This window comes from Panthera onca, chromosome D2, assembly GCF_046562875.1.
Source record: "Panthera onca isolate mPanOnc1 chromosome D2, mPanOnc1 haplotype 2, whole genome shotgun sequence".
NCBI lineage: Eukaryota > Metazoa > Chordata > Mammalia > Carnivora > Felidae > Panthera > Panthera onca.
Window position 1 is genome coordinate 66,041,675 of NC_138349.1, and position 20,081 is coordinate 66,061,755.

The 20,081-nt window shown below is 41.5% G+C and overlaps 1 protein-coding gene across 2 annotated transcripts in view; it reads left to right on the forward strand.

Annotated features, from left to right (window-relative positions):
* CCDC6 (coiled-coil domain containing 6) overlaps positions 1-20,081 on the forward strand; it is a 108,257-nt gene that overhangs the window by 46,429 nt on the left and 41,747 nt on the right. For both annotated transcript variants that reach the window (XM_060642739.3, XM_060642738.3), the window contains exon 2: positions 3,490-3,639. In XM_060642739.3, the coding sequence (XP_060498722.1) occupies positions 3,490-3,639 (150 nt within the window). The remainder of the gene's footprint in view (positions 1-3,489; positions 3,640-20,081) is intronic.

A 20,081-nucleotide genomic window follows, 5' to 3' on the forward strand; every position in this document is an offset into this window, starting at 1 on the left:
TGGTTACAGATATTTTAAAATTTTTCCCCAGATTTCCCCAGTTCTCAACTTTACAGACATATACAGAACACAACCTCCTTCAAAGCATTCCTAAGTTTTCATATTTTCTTTTCAGAGTTTATGGAGTTATAGGTGAACCATGATTCACTTATTTAGCTTTTGAAATACAATTTTGTTTTTGAATTTGGATGTCTTTAAGTATGTTGACATTGTCAAGCATTTCAGATAAAAAGGGAGATAGATTGGTAAAACCGATGAGATTTTTTTGAGGTAGCCTGTTTTATCTCTGCTCTGTCCCCCTGTTTTTCTGACTGCTAGTGCCTGGGGCTTGCTTCTTAGCACCTGGGCCACTCTTTACTGAGCTCTTGGCTTTTCTGTGGGGGGAACACACTGGGAAGATAATTCATTTACAGCTTAAAAGGCTTGTTTTGGAATTAGGGGAAGAAAAAGCCAGGACTAAGGCTGAAATTGGGCCCCTGATGCATGTGGCATGGGAGAAAGCTGCGTGGGGAAGTCAGTGGCTACTGACTGCCTGTGTGACTCACGGCTCATACTCTGATAATCAAGTTTTTTTTACCCCTGGTTGTCAGTACACTCTGTCTGATCTTTCAGAAATTTCCTCTGAGGCTATATTGGATACAGCATCTTATCTTTTTCCTCATTTATGTGTTCCTTCCTAAAGTGACCTGTGACCAACCAGAAAAAGGGTGAGTGAGGTTTTACAGCTTGGGCACCTGGACTCCTGTGCTCCCATATCTTCTCCTCTGGATGTCAGATGCTGTGGGAGGCAGGGTAACACACAGAACCAAAAAGTGCCAGAAACTTCGCTAAAGGAGGCCTTTGATGGAATCTGTGTAACCCCCGGTAACCCCTGTGAAGTTAGATAGGCTGTAACCAGCTTCCACCAGCAGTTCCTCCTGTTATTCAGGGCTCCTTGAGCGCGCATTTTCCATTAATGGGCTTTGCCTAGAATTAAGCAGCTATTCTAAATGGTGAATAATTTTGTTAGCTAAAGCCTCAGCCTCTCATGACCAGCGATGTGTCACTTACTTTGGAAGGCACTTTAGAGCAGATCCAGTGCTCCTCAACACTTCCCCGCCCCCATCCTTTTAACATTTTGCTGCTTTCCCTGGGAAGAATTGCAAAGGAGACCAGGTGCCCCGGGAAATACAGGCCCTGCTAATTATCAGAGTGCTTTTTCTTAATCGAGATATAATTCACATACAATAAAATTCATCCTTTTAAAGTGTACACCTCATTGATTTTTAGTATATTCATGAGGTTGTGTAAACTGTTAGCACTAATTTCAGAACATTTTCATCACCCCAAAAAGAAATTCTGCACTCATTAGCAGTCATTCCCCATCTCCCACGCATCCCCTCCCCCAGCCCCTGGCAACCACTAATCTACTTTTTATCGCAGAGTACTGTTTTATATTACACTGAAATCTGTTGTCCCTGCAACTTAATGGTTAGATGGAGGGGGAGGCAGGGGTGGAAGCTACAAGAACACACACTTGGGGCTTAGCCTCTTATTTCCAGCTTCTTACTTCCAGGCCTCAAGTGCAGAAGGGGAGGGTGGTCTGCTGAGCCTGAGTCTGGCTCTTCTTGCTTGTGATCATATACACCAGTTGTCTAAAATACTGAGTGTGTGGCAACACGCAAGAAAGTTGAGTCTGACCTGATAAGAAAAATAATTTATGGCAAACACCCTTTTAAATAGTAAGTGCGGTATCACTAGCAAAAGCCTTACAGTTCCCCTCTACCTTTTTGTTCTGTAACTTTTAGAATAATCAGAAATCAAATTGTGTAGGATGTTGTCAGTCAAAACCAGAAAAACAAGTAGCTTAAACAGATTGCAGGCTTATATATGTGAGTTAAGTGTGCCTCTATACATACTTGGGATTCCTGCCCATTGGCCCACCTGGAAGTGTGTGACTTGTAAAGAGGAGTGGGGACTCATTTCAAGGGGGAGAGTAAGTACCTTCGGCCGTGGAGTGGAGGGGAGAGGAGAGTAGGGCCCTGGGAAGGGCTAACAAAATATCAAGTGTCTGGGAGCCCTCGGGAACCTAGGGATATCTCCCTGGGCGCTCTTGGATGGAAATAAACATTTATTAGCTATGTTCAGCTCTCCGGGCATATCCCAAATGGTTTCTTAAAGAACTTGAGTGCTGGACCTGGTCCCAAAGTTCTCACTTTTTCTATAGCTCTGTTTCTCAGTTGAAATACGACATGCTACTCTCTTTTGTAGAATTGTTTGACAAGCAGTTCTGGGGACTGAAGGACTTCCTTTTGGCCACTGACAGGAGAGCACAGAGGACAGACTCAGAAACCCAGTCTGTTTGGGCACGGATGCTGGATGCTGGGGAAGCTAGAGAATATGTCCAGAAATCTAAGCCACCAGATTTTGGGAGTGGTTGTCAGAGGCTGTACAATAAAGGTGGTAATTGTTTAGTGCTGGTGCCCTTTTGTCTCCTGCTCTCTGGCTTTCATATTCTTGAAGTGACAGGTGCTGGCAACTTGGAATTGATATAGTTCTTTCTCCCTTGACTTGGCTGATAAAACAGGAACACATTGTTTGGGATTAATGCCTCAAAATGATGGGGTTTAAAAAGTGCATTGAGTAGAGTTGAGTTCACTTGAAACAAGTTTCCTATTTCTGAAAAGATTAATTTCCTTCAAGGATGGTTAGTTTTTTGGTGTGTATTCTGTTAAAATATAGGTTTGGGGAAGTGGTTCAGAAGAATATTTTCTTCTCGAATTATTCTGACCCTCTTTTCTTCTGTTCTTAAAATTCAGTAATGTCTGTCCTTGCTCTCACCTCCAAAAAATGCCCAGTAGGGAAATTAATAAAGTAAAAAATAAAACTCCTCTCATCCACCCTTACTTTTCACCCATTGGATTCCTACCTCAGTAGCTACTTTATCACCATTTGGTGTATTTCCTTCCAATTACTATTCGTTGAGCATGCAGTGTGCATTGCTTTTACAATTGCTTATCCAAATCCTTTCAGTAACATCCTCAAAAGGTGAACTCTGCTTCAGTAAAAAAATGTTGCCTAGATATTTCAGCTTTATTACAAACCTTTGAGATGTAGTGACTTGCAGAGAGTTATCATGAATTGATGCACAGAATTGGACCTGTGTGCCATCTGATGAGCTCCCTGTATTCTACTGATTGGGGATTGATTCTAAAAACAGTAAAACAGTCTTTATGAATTTCTTCAAAACGTCAATTTAAGAAGAAGGCCATCTGTAGTTCAGGGAGGCTCTTTGGGGGAATAGCCAGATTTTCTTCTGGGTTGCCGCTCAGCCCCTCTGGTTTATGTGTCTTGGGGTGCACTGGTTCACAGGTAAAAATAGAGATCTAATTAAAATGAGTGCCCTTTCTGCAAATAAGAACATTATTTCCATTGTAAATTTCCTGTTTGTTTAACATATTTTTTTGTTGTTGCTCTGTTTTAATTTTTTTTTTTTTTTTTTTTTAACAGCAAGCCAGGGCTGAGCAAGAAGAAGAATTCATCAGTAACACTTTATTCAAGAAAATTCAGGCTTTGCAGAAGGAGAAAGAAACCCTTGCTGTAAATTATGAGAAGGAAGAAGAGTTCCTCACTAATGAGCTCTCCAGAAAGTTGATGCAGGTAAATTTATCTTTTCTTGCCTTACATCTTCTCTGCCTGTTTTCCTCTCTAGGAAAAAATGACTTTGATAGAGTACTTTGCTTGAAACATTTATAGCCAAAGTTTTTTGGAGATTAAAAAGACCAGGTAAAGATGGAAGCAGTGTAATACTCCAGACTGGTTCTGTGACTCATCTGCTTGGGTAAGGGATTTTATGCTATGGGCACCTGAAGAAGTTTCTGATGAGCCTGAAGCCTTAGCACAGGAGTAATTGCTGTCAGTAGTGTTTTGGAAATAGGATTAACAGTAAATGTGGAATTTTTTCCTCCTTTTATGTTGATTCTGTAAGGAATAAATCAACATTTGTGTAGCAAAAATGGGTCTTCTGCATTAAAATATGAGGCTGTAAAGTGAAATGTCAGTTTGGGGGGTGGAAATACAAGATATCCGTGATCGGTAGTTAAAATTACATACAATCAGGTGTGTTCAAATGGGTGAGTAATATGTTACTGAGCAAATAAGTATCAGACAGCTATTAAAACAGCATTAATCTCGGATAGGTTATAGAAGACACAACACACAAAACATACAGGAAGGTTTGATTTTTCTCACCCAGAGTGTCCTTCCTTTTCTCCTTTCTTTTCCCCTCAAAGCTTATAAATTACAAAAGTAAAATTTGTTTAGGGCAAATATTTTGTATGCTACTTACCATGAACTTAAGAATAAGTAGGAGGGGTGCCTGGGTGGCTCAGTCGGTTGAGCTACCGACTTCAGCTCAGGTCATGGTCTCATGGCTCATGGGTTTGAGCCCCACGGGGGGCTCTGCTGACAGCTCAGAGCCTGGAGCTGCTTTGGATTCTGTGTCTCCCTCTCTCTGCCCCTCCCCTCTTTGCGCTCTCACTCTCTCAAAAATAAACACTAAAAATTTTTTTAAAAGAATAAGTAGGATATTAAGTTTTCATTACTGAGCACAGATTGTCCAAAATCACTAGCAGATATAAAATTATTCCGGGAGGATGAACTTTGTCAGTTGAGTGTGGAAGCTAGGTAGACGCACCCCTTGTACCCTCCATGCAACGGCATTGCTGACTGTTTCACTCATTGATTTGGTTGAAGTATGTATTTTAGTGAAGTTATAATAAAAGGATATTTGAGGCTTTTAAAAAACTTCCCAAATCCTTTTCTTACCTTCCAACATGGACAGTCCTGTAAGAGAAAGCCGGAAGCTTTGGTAAAGAAACTTTAATGTTAAGACTGGACAGTGCTTCAGTCAACTTTGACCCCATCTTTCTGCCTAATTACTGAACAAAGATACTGTTACCGTCTCACACAAAATTCGGTTTCGATGGCCGCTGTTGAAATGTGAAGTGTAGAGGTAGCCAGGCATTATTGTCCTGCAGAGATTTATGGCACAGTTTCTGTGTGGAACTCGTTATTGATTCGTGTGCATTCAGATTTAGAGGAAAAAATGAGGGACAAGGTTAGTTTGACCTCTGGCTCTCTCTCACCTTGGCAGCATCAGACAACTTACTCTGCATATTGCTTCTAGAACTAGAGGGATGCAATTACAGTTTGTTTTTCTTAGTTTAGCGTGTAATCAGGTGCTCTAATTTTTAACACTGGAAGAAGCAGTGTTTGCTTTCAACTTAAATGGCTATTAGTATTTAGAGTCTTTTACCAAATTATTTAGAAAGCAGCCAAAACCTAGCCAGATCATGCTTCTGTTCTCTATAAAGGTTCATCTTCACTGTGAATGGTTCTATAGTGTGTAGTTTATTATCATAACCCACCTTTTTCCCAAAGACATTGATATCCCTTAAAATAAGGCACTAAAAGAACAGAAGAGCCATGTGCAACAGAAAAAGGAGGTGAATTTAAAGCTAGCTATAACCTGGAGAAATACAGTAATTTTTCATAATTCTTATATCTAAAAAAAAAAATTGTTTGGAGCACCTGGGTGGCTCAGTCAGTTAAATATCCAACTTTGACTCGGGTCATGATCTCCCGGTCCATGGGTTCAAGCCTTGCATTGGGCTCTGTGCTGACAGCTTGGAGCCTGGAGCCTGCTTTGGATTCTTGTGTCTGCCCCTTCCTGCTTGTGCTCTCACTCTCAAAAATAAATAGACATTAAAAAAAAAAAGCGGGGGGCGGGCTTGCGTGGGTGGCTCAGTTGGTTGAGCGACAGACTTCAGCTCAGGTCATGATCTCACAGTTTGTGAGTTCAAGCCCTGCGTCGGGCTCTGTGCTGACAGCTCAGAGCCTGGAGCCTGCTTCAGAGTATGTGTCTCCCTCTCTCTCTGCTCCTCCCCCTCTCATGCTCTGTCTCTCTCTGTCTCAGAAATCAATAAACATTAAAAGAAAAAAAAATTTTTTTTTTTAAAAAAAGGGAGGGGGGCGCCTGGTGGCTCAGTAGGTTAAGCGTCGGACTTCAGCTTAGGTCACCATCTCACAGTTTGTGGGTTTGAGCCAGGCATCAGGCTCTGTGCTGACGGCTTGGAGCCTGGAGCCTGCTTCAGATTCTGTCTTCCTCCCTCTCTGCCCCTCCTCGCTGACACACTCACGTGCTCGCTCTCTCTCTCTCTCTCTCTCTCAAAAATAAATATTAAAAAAAATTAAAAAAAAATTTTTTTAAGTAGTTTTATACTTGATCAGGAGAAAAATAATTTTCATATATTAAAAACTTAAACTTTTCCAGAGGCATGGATCTTTCTACAGAGATTGAACAATATGCAGATGGAACAGTGCAATAAACTTTTTTTTACCAAAGTAGTATGTAACATGTAGCACTAGCCTTCATGTGGCCAAGTCAAAACAAGGAATATAGTATGAAGGTATGATTCTGTTGCTGGGGGAGCTCTTAGTAAGACTGTAGCTCGTTTGTGGTTGAACTTAAAGAATCTGGACAAATGAATACTTAGCATGTCTTCAAGACCATCTCTCAGGAATCCCAGCTTGGTTCTTAGGCGATACGTATGTGTATGTGTACACACACACATATATGTATATACACACATATATACATTGTAGCAAAATATACATAACATAAAATTTGTCATTTCAGCCATTTTTGAGTGTATAACGTGGTGGCATTAGGTACACTGTTGTGCACCCATCACGACTATTCATCCCCAGAACTTCTTGAAAACCAAACTCTCTGTACCCATTAAACAGATACTCCTCATGCCCCCTTCCTGGTTCTTAGGCCCTTGAAAGGAGATGGGTGGCAGGGAGTTGAGGTTGACGTCTCTGGCAAGTTCTAGACCTATGTGTGTTCTGTGGCATGACAGATGATCTCTCACTTTAGACTTCAGCTATCACAGCATACCTTTGTGGTAGAACCCCAAGGCCCTCCTCTGTTGTTGGCCAGTTGGAGAGAGCTCATTTGGCTGCGGGAGGGTCTGCCACCCTCTGTTACCCATCCTGAGGCTTGCCTCAGGATATCAGCCCCTTTGTTGAAGGCTCACATAATCTGCCACACAGTGTGGAAGAACTGATCTCCATCTGGAGATTTTTTAGGCTAATTGGTACCAGTAGACTTTTCTAATTTTGTAATTACTTTAACATGGCTCTCTAGGATGGTGCTTCTAGATAGACCTTTTTTTGAAAAGCCTGAGAAGAGAAACTGTATGCAGGTGTTCCTGATAGACAAAAGAGTGAATTGACCTGTTCACCATGGAAGAATTTTGCCTTTTTCACCCCAAGGCCACTGAGGCCATTTGTGGAACAATTTTGGTTTTGTCACCATGCTTTGACTGTTGTCTCTCATAGTGATTGGACAGTGCTTTTATGTGCATTTCAAAGGGATTCTTTGGATCTGAAAACAAACTGAGATCATTGCTGTGGGGGACACACTTCCCTTCCCTTCCCTTCCCTTCCCTCCCGATCTGCCATAACAGAACTGGTATCTAATACCTTTACAAATGGAAGTTTATTTAAGTGTGGATGAGAGGAAATCCTTTTGTCCTAGAAGATCAAGTTTGGGATATAGCCTAAATATTTTCACATATGTTAAGCATCACTGAAACAAAAACACACAAAAAGCATGCTTTCTCTCTTGCTTTTGTATATATCCCCTAGATGGCCAGAAAATTATACTTTCATTTTATGAAAACTTATTTGAAAAATCTGCATCCTTTTGAGCCCAGACCATAGAATTGATTATCTGATTGAGAACTGTCCCTAAAAGAACCTTCTGGTACTTTTGCTAAGTTCAGCACAAGCCTGCATCTGAACCAGATTCAGCTCTGGAATGCCTCAAACAGAAATTGTAGTTTAACCAGAATTTATAATTAAAATTTACAAGAAATGTTTTGTGAGCAAACTCTTCACCAGATTTTGATATATAACATGTACATTAGAAAAAGAATCTAAAAGACTATTTTCCAAAATGTTAGTTGTAATTATACTTGGGTGCTAAGCTTTGGGTTATATTAGTTTTCTTATATCCTTTTCCTTCTTATTTTGTAAAAGCAACCTGGATTACTTTTGTAAATAGAAAATGTCTTCTTTCCTAAAAAGGAAATTAAAAAATTCTGATGCCTGTTTTGTCCTTACCTTTTGGAACCTTCTGTGTCATTGGCTTTGAGAGCTCAGAGTTCTTTTTTTAAATTATTTTTTTTCAACGTTTTTTATTTATTTTTGGGACAGAGAGAGACAGAGCATGAACGGGGGAGGGGCAGAGAGAGAGGGAGACACAGAATCGGAAACAGGCTCCAGGCTCCGAGCCATCAGCCCAGAGCCTGACGCGGGGCTCGAACTCACGGACCGCGAGATCGTGACCTGGCTGAAGTCGGACGCTTAACCGACTGCGCCACCCAGGCGCCCCGAGAGCTCAGAGTTCTATCATAGCTGTGACTGTCATGCATCATAGTGCAGTGAAGCCTGCTGCAGTCTTGGGTGCGTTTGCAAGTGAAAGAAGATTCTGGAATGCTCAAATCATTAAGAACTAGTATTATCAGACTGCTTTAATACCTAGCTTAACTGTCTTGTCAGTCCTAATATGACTTATAACACACGCCCTCAGTCTTAAAACTATTTTTTAAAATAATTCTTAACTCCCCTGTTAACTACCAATCACCAATCATGCATATTGGAAGACCTGTCATTGCTGAGATTGATAATGGCTTTAGCAATCCTGGATTTTTTTCACTTGCTTTGATGCAAGCCTGATGCATCAAGTTTACTTCTGCTCTTTAGGAAGTCCTGTTTTTGTTTGCAATCTTCTCAACTGCTGCCAATTGCTAATGAATACTTTTTCTTTTTTTAAAGCCCTGGAGCAGGGCTAAGATAAGAAGGGTACTGGGTATTACATATATATCTCTGACTTTTTTCAATCTAATCCAACTTTTAAATTTTAGACCTTAAAATAACAAATAGGTTAATAGTTTTGTACTTAAAAAAATTTTTTTTTAACATTTATTTATTATTGAGAGACTAGAGAGAGACAGAGTATGAGCAGGGGTGGTGGCGAGAGAGGGGGAGACACAGAATCCGAAGCAGGCTCCAAGCTGTCAGCACAGAGCCCAACGTGGGGCTCAAACCCATAAACCGCGAGATCATGACCTGAGCCGAAGTCTGACGCTCAACCGATGGAGCCACCCAGGCACCCCAATAGTTTCGTACTTTTGATTCATATTTGAAATTGGATCTGGTCCTCAGAAAATAATGCCACTGTCGCTACAGTAGAGAGTATTATATTCTTATGGAAGGGCACATTCTTATTGATGATTCAAAGTACTTAAGAATAACACTTTTCTGGATCTCTTGTTTAATGCCATGGCTTTATTATTACTGACTTGGTCCTTGAGGTTAGAATGCCTTCTGGAACACATGTAGTTAATGTTTCCTAGCATCCATAGAAAGGTGAGACAGGAAAGGAAGGAAGTTGAGGGCAAAAGCCACTGCTGAAGCTGCCGCTACCAAGTGACTGATAGCCAAGCAGCTCAGAGGGACATCAGGCGACAGCGTTATTCCTCCGTCTCTTTGCACAGGAATAAAACTGACAGGAAGATTTCAAGTAAGTCCCTGAACCTGCCTGTTCATCTAGACAAAGGCTTACCACTTGGTTTACCCTTTCCTTCTCCTCGCCTCAGTTCTGGAGAAGCAGTTTCTCCTTCAAGTACCATCTTACTGGTTGTGCTCTCTGGAGTGCGTGCTTCCCCAGCCCCAGACAGGCTGTGTCTCAGGGTAGCAGGCATGCCCGCGGGCACAACCAGTGAGCATAGCGTCTCAGATCCCTTCTTGTGAAGCATGTGCACCAGAATGTGAGGCTGCCTGCCTCTCACCCCGAGTCTGCCTAGTTACTAGGATGGCAGTGTAGTGATTTTGTTTGGGCAGGCAGCAAAATCTCATGTCAGGGCAATAAATACACATGAGATACTCTAGTTAGCTTTAAAGGCACCTAGGCTGGGATGGCCTTCGCATCAGTTCGGATGAACACTGTTTCTGCCCTCCCCATGGAAGAGGAGAAGAGACTGTGAAATATGTTCTTCATTAAGGTGGCCAGAGCAGTGGCCCTCCTGGCGTTTTTCAGGGCTATTAGTGCTGATCTGAAAAATTTGCTGTTACCTATAGCTCACAGAACAGTAGGGTCAGAGAGTGTGTGTGTGTGTGTGTGTGTGTGTGTGTGTGTGTGTGTGTGTGTGTGTGTGTGTTGTTTTTCATTACAAAAATTCTGAACTTCAGCGTTGTCTGTTCTTTTTTTCTTTTCACGGAGCAAGGGGCTTGTACATTGTGTTTCCCAATACATCTGCAAAGGCTCCCGGGATGTTTTTAATGCATTTTAAATGATGTAGCCTCCAGAGGCCAAATTATGAGCCAGAATTTTCCTGTTTAGTAGCCTGCCAGAAATCTCTGTCCAACACAATTTGCATTACGATTAGAAAATAAAATGAACGTGATACAGTTGTTTAGACTCTAAGAAATCATGGAGTTTCTTTCCAAGTGTATGCATGTGTGTTGACATTAGGTCTAGATTGGATGTGCCAGTGTGGACTCCAAAAATGTAAGGGCAAGAGTAGAGGCTTTCAGGCTTCCCATGCTGACTTCCTTTGAAAAGTGTGGGAAAACTCAGGTAGAGAGAAAACAAAAGTAGACAGACAATGAAATTAAAAATAATGAGATGAAGCTGGAGTGGGAGCTTACTTTATTCTCCAGGGTAGGAGTAAGCATGGTTATTTCTAGGTGAAAAGATGAGTCTGGCTCCACTGTAGATGGACTTGAGCCATCATTGGAAACATTTTTTAAATGACTTTAAAACACTGCAGTTATAAATGTTCCCTGTTTTGCACCTCTTGGGTAGGTTTTCTATTTCAAAACCGTTTACAGTCAGCCCAGTCAGTAATTACCTTAAAATACGGAGCTACCTTCACTTTCTTCCTCTTTATTCATAAAGGTGTGGCCTTGTTTTAGTTCACAGTAATGTCTCAAGTTAGAATGAATTCTTTATTTGTACTGAACACTCTATTCCTCAGAAGAAGGAAGTGTTAGGTTTTACAAATTGCATTTTCAATGCAGTAGGCCGACTCCAGGCCCTAAAGGATTTCTTTATATTATTCGTGGAGCATCTTTTAAAAATCTCCTAGGAGACCTGGGTGGCTCAGTCGGTTAAGTGTCCAACTTCAGCTCAGGTCATGATCTCGTAGTTCGTGGGTTCAAACCCCACATTGGGTCCTGTGCTGATGGCTCAGAACCTAGAGCCTGCTTTGGATTCTGTGTCTCCCTCTCTCTCTCTTTCTCTGCCCCTTTCCTTCCTGCTCATGCTCTGTCTCTCTCTGTCTCTCACAAAAAATGTTAAATTTTTTTTTTAAATTTTCTCCTAACCAGATTTCTCTAAAGGCGTTAATGCTTTAAACAGCTTTGTGCTGTGGGGAATCTGGCAAACTCAAACTTAGCCCACTAGGTATTCTGGGTAGATGGGAAGCCCCATGTTGTAGTGGAGCCATCTGTTCAGACATGAGGGCTTGTAGGGCTCCTGGGTGGCTCTGTCGGTTGAACATCTGACTCAATTTTGGGTCAAGTCATGATCCCAGGGTTGTGGGATCGAGCCCCGCATTGGGCTCCACACTGAACATGGAGCCGGCTTAAGATTCTCTCTCTTCTTCTCTCTCCCTCTGCTCCTTTCCCCTGCTTGTGTCCTCTCTCTCTCAAAAAAAAAAAAAAAAAAAAAAAAAGGAAATATGAGGGCTTGTCCTTGATGTTGAGAATGTTGACAAGAAAATAGCATTTAAAAAATAATTTTCTGGAAGAGCCTAGCTATTGCCTTGCAAAAATTGCTTATACCTTCCCCTCTAGAAAATGACAGATTAGGTAATTCAGACAAACCTTACTGAGGATCAATAAAACCTACACAGAATGCTCTTAAATATTTTTTAAAGCATGAAGAACTAGCAAGATGGAGAAGGCCTGCTGGGCTATGATCTGGGGGAGGTGGGGATTAGGAAGACCCAAACTCCCAGGGCTGGTTTTGTCCTGAGCATTTGCTGCTTATTATGGAACAGCAGAGAAACTGAGCTGTGCTATGGTAGTTGTGTGGAGCTGAGGTTACAGAAGTTAAAGCTCAGCGTTGGCCAAAGATGGAGACAGCGATAAATGACCTACACTTTAATCATGAACCTTAGGATAAGAATAAACCAGGTTTTTTTAAAAAAAAATTTTTAATGTTTATTTTTGAGAGAGAAACAGAGCATGAGCAGGGGAGGGGCAGAGAGAGAGGGAGACACAGAATATGAAGCACGCTCCAGGCTCTGAGCTGTCAGCACAGAGCCCCATGCGGGGCTCAAACTCACAGACTGCAAGATCATGACTGGAACCGAAGTCAGACGCTCAACTGACTGAGCCACCCAGGTGCCCCAAGAACAAACTAGTTTTGTATCACCTGGTGAACTGTAAATCATGAAGCTTTTGTTTTGGATTAAGGTAGACCCAGTCTTCTGGTGCCTGGCAGAAGAAAACAGAATTTTCTGGAAGAAGATACCATCATCCTAGACCACAAATTTCACCTACAAATACAATTTCAAATATGTTGCCCAGCACTCAAGGAGAACCAGGCACATGGAGATATGAGATTTCATGGATGTCAACCAGTAGAAATGAAAGAACAGAAATGGACTTCACAAATACTTTAGATACTGGAATTATCAGACACAGACTCCAGAGCAGCCATGCTTACTACATTCAAAGAAACAAAGATCAAGCTTGAAATCTTTGTTAGGAAATAGGAAACATATCACAGTTTTTCTTGTAGCTATTCAAAAGGAGAGTGAATAACTCATGAATAATCATATATGGCAATATGTTTGAAATTTTTAAATTGTTTTTAGTCTTTTTTTAATGTTTATTTTTGAGAGAGTGCCAAGTGGGGGAGGGGCAGAGAGAGGGGACAGAGGATCCAAAGCAGGCTCTGCACTGAGAGCAGCAAGCCCCATGTGGGACTTGAACTCATAAACTGTGAGATCATGACTTGAGCCAAAGTTGGACGGTTAATCAACTGAGCAACACAGGTGCCCAGTACATTTGAAATTTTAGATGGAATGGACAAATTAATAGAAAAACATACTGTCTACAACTGGCTGGGGAAGAAATAGAAAACATGAGCTTTGTAACCATTAGAGAAATTGAGTAGGTGAGAAACAACCTTTTGTAGTGAAAAATTGCAGGCTCAAATGGTTTTACTGCAAGTTGTATCAAACATTCAAGGAAAAAAATGCAGGTGATCTTTGCACAGCACAGGGCTTAGGGGTGCCACCTCCTCCTTCCCATCCTTCTCTCTCCTCCCCCCCATCCTTCTCTCTCCTCCCCCCCATCCTTCTCTCTCCTCCCCCCCATCCTTCTCTCTCCTCCCCCAATCAAAATCTGTGTATAACTTTTAGTTCCCCTGAAAAACTTAACCACTAATAGTGTGCCATTGACTGGAGGTCTTACCTATAACATAAATGGTCAATTAACACATATTTTTTATGTTATTTGTATTATATACCATCCTTTTACAGTAAAGTAAGCTAGAGAAAAAATGTTCTTAAACAAATCATAAGAGGGACACTTGGGTGGCTCAGTCAGTTACGTGTCTGACTCTTAATTTCGGCTCAGGTCATGATCTCACAGTTTGTGAGAATTCGCCCTATATCACCGTCTGTGCTGAGAGCCTGGAGGCTGCTTGGGATTCTCCTTCTCCCTCTCTTTCTGCCCCTTCCCCACTCGGGCTTGCTCTCTTTCTCTTTCTTAAAATAAAAAAAATAAACTTAAAAGAAAATACATTTATAGTATGGTACTGTATTTGTTAGGGGGAAAAAAAAACCTATGCCTATAAGTGGATTTCAGAGAGAAGAGCATTGAAGCTGGAAGGGACAGGAAAGTGCTAAGGCCTTGGGTGGAATCGTGCCTGCCATGTTGGAGGAGCAGCAGAGAGGCCAATGTGGTTGGAGTGGAGTCTTGGAGGGAGAGGAGTAAGAGTTGAGATTGAGGAGGTAATGGGTACTGGGGGTTTGGTGGCCAGCATGCAGATCACGTAGAGCCATTGAGCCATAATCATGAGTTTGGCATTCACTCTGCAGTGGGAGCCATGGGGGGCAGGAAAGGGGTTTGAACAAAGTAGTGAAATGATCTTGCCTTGATTGCTATCTCAAGAAGAAATTATGGAGTGGAGGCAAGGTGGGAGCTAGGCTGTCTATTATAAGACTATTCCATAATCCACACTGAGATAGGGTTGATTGTTCTAGGATGTGGTAGTAAAGATGGTGATCATTGGGTTCTAGGTACATTTTGAAGGAATATCCTATTGGATTGAGGATGGATTAGAAGTGGGCATGAGCAAAAGACAGGCTCAAAACAGACTTGGAGATTTTGGCTTCCATGATTGGAAGAATATAGTTAACCATAATTTAAGATGGGAAAGACTTTAAGTGGAGTAGACTTGGAGTGAGAAGGTCAGAACTTCAGTCGAGTGGTCTAGACATCCATATGGAGATTACAGATAGGCAGCAGGGTAGATTTCTTTTAACAGAGAAATTTGGGAGTATTGCCATTAAGTAATGCCTAGAGAAGAACAAAGACATGTCATTGGAAATCACATAAAGAGAATGCAAAGACAGGCCACAGTGTGAGAGAAGGTGTTTGCAACTTGTATAACTAACATGAGACTACAAATCAGTATGAAAAATGGACTGCTCCAAAGAAAATGGATAGAGACTTGAACAGACTCTTTGCACAAGCAGGTAGGCATATGAGCAGGAAACAAATGAACAAGTACACATTAGTAATCAAGAAAGGCAAAATAAAACACAAGAAGATATTACTAGAGAAGTCTTCTGTATGCTCTCAGGGAATGGAAATGGTTGCTGCTTTTAGAGCAGTTTGGCATTACCTAATGATACTGGAAATATTCACGGTGTGTGACTCAGCAGTTTCAGTCCTGGATATATTCATGATGTTTGCATATGTACACCAGATGTATACAAGAATGTTTTTTGTGGCATTGCACGTAATAGTAAAAAACCAGAAATGACCCAAATACTCATTGTCCATAGAGTAGACAAATTGTGCTCATCCAGCGGGATATCATAGGGCAGTAAAAATACTGTTCAACTAAGTAATGCAGGTGAATGAAATCCTAAGTTTATCTAGCAGAGGAAGCTAGACAAAAAAGAATGCAAAACCAAGCAAAACTAATGTTTAGAAATACATAGGCAATAAAATTTCTTTTAAAGAAAAAAATGCAAGGAGTTCTTACTATGAGTGAAAATCAGGAGAGCCATCACCCCTCAGAGATGGAGAGCTGTGATTCGGAAGGATACACTAGGCTCTGGGAGAGAGCGGGCAGTGTTAACATTTGTTGACTTAGGTGATGGTCACCTGAGAGTACTATATATGTAGTAATGGCACCCTTTATATTTACCTAGTTGTCTTGTTCATCCTGAGGCTTACTCTAAGGGAACAGTGTAAAGGAAGTGAGTCAGTGTTTGCATGGACAAGAGATGTGTCCATGATCTGGAGTGGAATTCACTATGTTCTGGTCACTGCTGTTCATGGAGCTTGCAGTCCTGTAAGAGTGATCGAGAATGTATACAGGAGCTCGAGGATGGCAGCACACATCAGGGATAAGGACGAAGGCTGTGAAGTCAGAGACCTGTGTTTCAACCCTGGATCTACTCCTCATCAGCTGTGTGATTTTGAGCAAGTTACTTGACCTCCCTAAGCTGTGGTTTTCTTCTTGGTAAAATGCAAAAGATAGTATCTGCCACAGAGTTATGGCCATATAAAATGCTTGGTACATAGTAACTAGTGCCTTAAAGTATTAGCTGCTTTTAGAAGTAGCTAATAGAAAGATACGAAACATGAACTAGACGTTATCATGCACACAGGTACAATGTGCTCCTCACAGCTTAAAGAAAGGGAGGATACAGTATGTTGGGGGCATGTGGGAAGGTACTGTACTGTGGAAGATGTTTTCTGAGCCATCGCTCACTTTGAATAGGTTGGAGGGAGGGATTCAGGCACTCTACCAGAGGGTACAGCACGACCAGGGTTGTGGAGGCAGGGGTGTGCAACCCCTGGACTGGAGTGGTTTCCAGAAGTGTTTGCCCAGCATCATGGGTTTCAGTTTTTTAAATTTATTATTTTAGTAAAAGAGTCTTTACTCTTTTAAGAGTAAGAGTAAAAGACATGAACTTTGCCTTTAACACAGTTACAACCATGTGCTGTTTTTTGGCACATCCATTCTTTGTTAGGTGTCTGGACCCTGAAGGCATTTATACTCATGAACCTTAGACTGTCACTTGGGCAGAATGTGAAATAGCATGAGGAAAGCATGGGAAACTTGGATAGGATTGGATCATGGAAGGACTTGAATGTCATGCCAATGATGTTATACCTTTGCAGGTAAGTAGGGAACCATTGAAGGGTTTTGAGCAGAATGTTGATGTATTAATAGGGTTTGTCTGTCAGGATGATCTACATTGAATCTGGGGAGATTTATTAGGAGGCTTTGGCAGTGGCCCAGTGAAGAATAATAAAAGACTTGAACTAGATTGGGGCCATGAGCATACAAAGAAGAGGGTGGTTTGACAGCTGCTCTGGAGGCTGACTAAATGCCAACTGGTAACTGATATGAGGTGTTGATTGAGAACAATTGTACCAGTGACAGAAGGGGTTTGGAGGTGGGAATAAGTGTGGGCCCAAGAGGCATTTAGTGGTGATATAATGAATTTGAAACGGGAAGCTTTCTGCTCACACTCCTCAATAGAGTGGCTAAAAAGTTGGTTCATAAAAGACTCAATGTCTTTTCACCTAGTTTTGAACTTTTTTTTGCAAAGCTTCTATGAATAATATAATTGTGTTTGACATCCCAATGACTTCATGCAGTTATTGTCCTATGGTGGCCTTTACTTGGCCCAGTGCAGTTAGTTCTAGCTTTTGGTAGTTGTCGGTAAACCAAGGATGCTGGCTGTGGGATGGGGGTGTTGAGTACACAGAAGTATTAGCCTGGACTAGTGACAAAGAAGGTGGGAGCATCTTGGGTTTATTCTGAATTGCACTGAGAAAGCTGGGTCCTGGGGCTGGTGGCTGGAGGCTTGCCTCACTTGGCAGTAGCTAGATGGACAACAAACCCAGACTCGCAAACATGCTTCGCCCAGCCTGGGATTTGGCAAACTTGCCGCATGCCGGCTGGGAGGCTTGGCTCGACAGCCGACCTACATGTGCACCTGTGATGGTTCTCTTAGGTGAACAGTTTGCAGTGCTTCTACTTGCTAGTGAGAATTCGACCCAGAATAAAGGTCATGCAGTGAAGAATTCTGGAGTCTCTTACACAAGAGGGAGGCCTGGTTCACAGAAGTGGCTCCAGAAAGTCTTTATAAATTGTAAGATAGCAGTTGTGAGTGATCGAATGATGCTTAAGCCTAGCCTATTTGAGATCAAATTAATGTTATACTTGTCTTTTTTAACAGGCTGGAAGGTTGCTTTAGGGCTTCATATATAATGAGTTGATATGGTAACAAAATGCTCAAGTTTTAATACTTAGGAATTCATAGGTTTATAGTTTGTATCTTTGCTTATGGCTTTCAGTTATGTTGGTTTTGTTTTGTTTTTGATGGTGAAACCTAAGTAGCAAACTTATTCATATAGCCCTAATTCCATTGAAAATGTGCTGCCAGTGGATCATTTGTTACATAATATAATTTCCATTCTACACTTTTTTAAATTAATGTTAACTATATTGCACAGTCATAAAACCCTTGCATAATCTTTGTGATTGACTTTATAAAGTGTATTTATAGAAAATTCTGATTAAAAAATTAATCTGCCTAAGCCTTTTGCTTTAGATATATTTAAGGCACACACGTGAGTTTATTTCAAACACATTAATAGAATTTGCTTGACTGTTTACTTCTCAGTTTGAATGACTTGTGCTCTAGTTTAGGATCACTGACCTTCTTGGAAGATTTAAAGTTGCTCATAAAATGTTAAGACCTTTGATTAGAAATTTAAAATCATGCCTTGAATTTTATGCCTACACGTAGGAAATTTATTTCTGAGAGCTGGCTTGTGTCAGCCTGAACGAGGCTCCTTTTAGGGTTTTTGGTGTCATGAGCTGTGGCTTCTAGGCAGGTGGATTTGGGATGTTGGTTCAAGCCCCGTTGGGGCCGAATGACTTGGATTTACATGGTATCTGTTAAAAAACCAACAATTTCTGAATGTTCCTCAGGCGGACTCTGCAGTTGTTAGTTCCTCAAGATCCCTTTCTGCTCTCTCACCTTCTTGCTCATCTGAACTCTCATGACTTTGAAGGGGGTGTCTCTGTATCTGTGTGTTTCTCTTTGTATTGGTGGTTTCTTTGTTCCAAGGAAGAACCTATTTCCTGTTTCTAATGCTCTGTTCAGAAACTCCACGCTCTGCCCCGAAATTGGCTGTCACCTGAGAGATGTCAGAACAAAGCAAGTAGCAAAGCTGTTTGTTCCAGCCCTGACTTTCGGGGAATGATGAACACGCGCATCTTTTGGGGGATGATGAACACGGGCATCTTTGGCAGACAGATCTCAAGATGGCTTGATCTTTCCCAAATGGGTTAGTGTAACCCAGGGATCTCACTTGAGTTCTGGTGACAACAGCTTTACCATCAAATTTTCCTTAGGGGATATCTCTTGAGAGGGAAAAGCCTCTTAAAATGGAGAGCTTTTATGAATTTTATTACTAGTTTAATCTGTATTCTTAAAGGAAATACCTCATCAGATATTGACAATATAGACCATCTGTCTAAATAGGAATATTTTTCTGTAAGCCAATGACAGCCTTACCTTTTTCTCAGATTAACATTCTGGCTTTGTGGGCCAGACATGTTTCAATGTTAGATTGCATCCTTGATTGTTTTAATTTACCTCAGGGCAGAAGAATAATGCTAAAAAAAAGGGGGGGTTCTTTTAAATAAAAATGGCAGCAATTGAAAGCATATTGGAGGAAAACATACCTGGTGTAAAAACTACTATGCAGAATGTTTAAAGGTTTTAAGACTAAAGTTTATTTTTCTAAAACCAGTAGACACCATTTAAGCTTGGTGGTCATAAACTGTTCTAGGGCAAGGGTGACATCTTCACTCAAGATGTCCCCTGCGTCTAATGTAGTACCTACAGATGGAGGGTACACAGGTATGTTACAGAGTAAAAGTGTTAGGTGGGGATGGGCATGCTTTGCTGTTTCTTCCTCGTGAGTGGTCTTGTTGCATCAGGGTCTTTGTGTCTGAAGTGCCAGGAGCTCTTCTTGTTCTCTGTTGGTTTCTCTTGTTTCTTGTAATTACTGCTTGATCCTGCAGAACCTGAGTTTTAAAGAATGAGCTAAAAATAGACTTGTCACTGTAAGTGCTTCCTTGCATCTGCTTTTTTCCTGGGTTCCTGCAAGGTTGACCAGCTTTTCTTGAAGTTGCACATCAAAAACAGTTGGAGAAAGAAGCATCTGTTTCGTCAACATTTCCAGCTTAGAAAACTGTCAGACTTTAACCTTTTTTTTAACCAAGTATGTGCTTGCAGAGCAGTGGTAATTGTGTCGGTGTGGTGAGGGTTGGGTGCAGCCGTATAGAGGTTGCTCAGGCCTGGCTAATCTTTTTGGGTTGCCTGTCATGCCATATGCAGGGTTTACCCAGAGACACAGCGTCCTCCAGGCAAGTGTCTGTGGCGCCTTGTTTTCTGTTGGGTCGTTTGACTTTTTAAAAAAAAAAAAAAAAAAAAATTTTTTTTTAACATTTATTTATTTTTGAGACAGAGAGAGACAGAGCATGAACAGGGGAGGGGCAGAGAGAGAGGGAGACACAGAATCTGAAACAGGCTCCAGGCTCTGAGCTGTCAGCACAGAGCCGGACGCGGGGCTCGAACTCACGGACCGCGAGATCGTGACCTGAGCTGAAGTCGGACGCTCAACCGACCAAGCCACCCAGGCGCCCTGGGTCGTTTGACTTTTTTTTTTTTTTTTTTTTTTTTTTA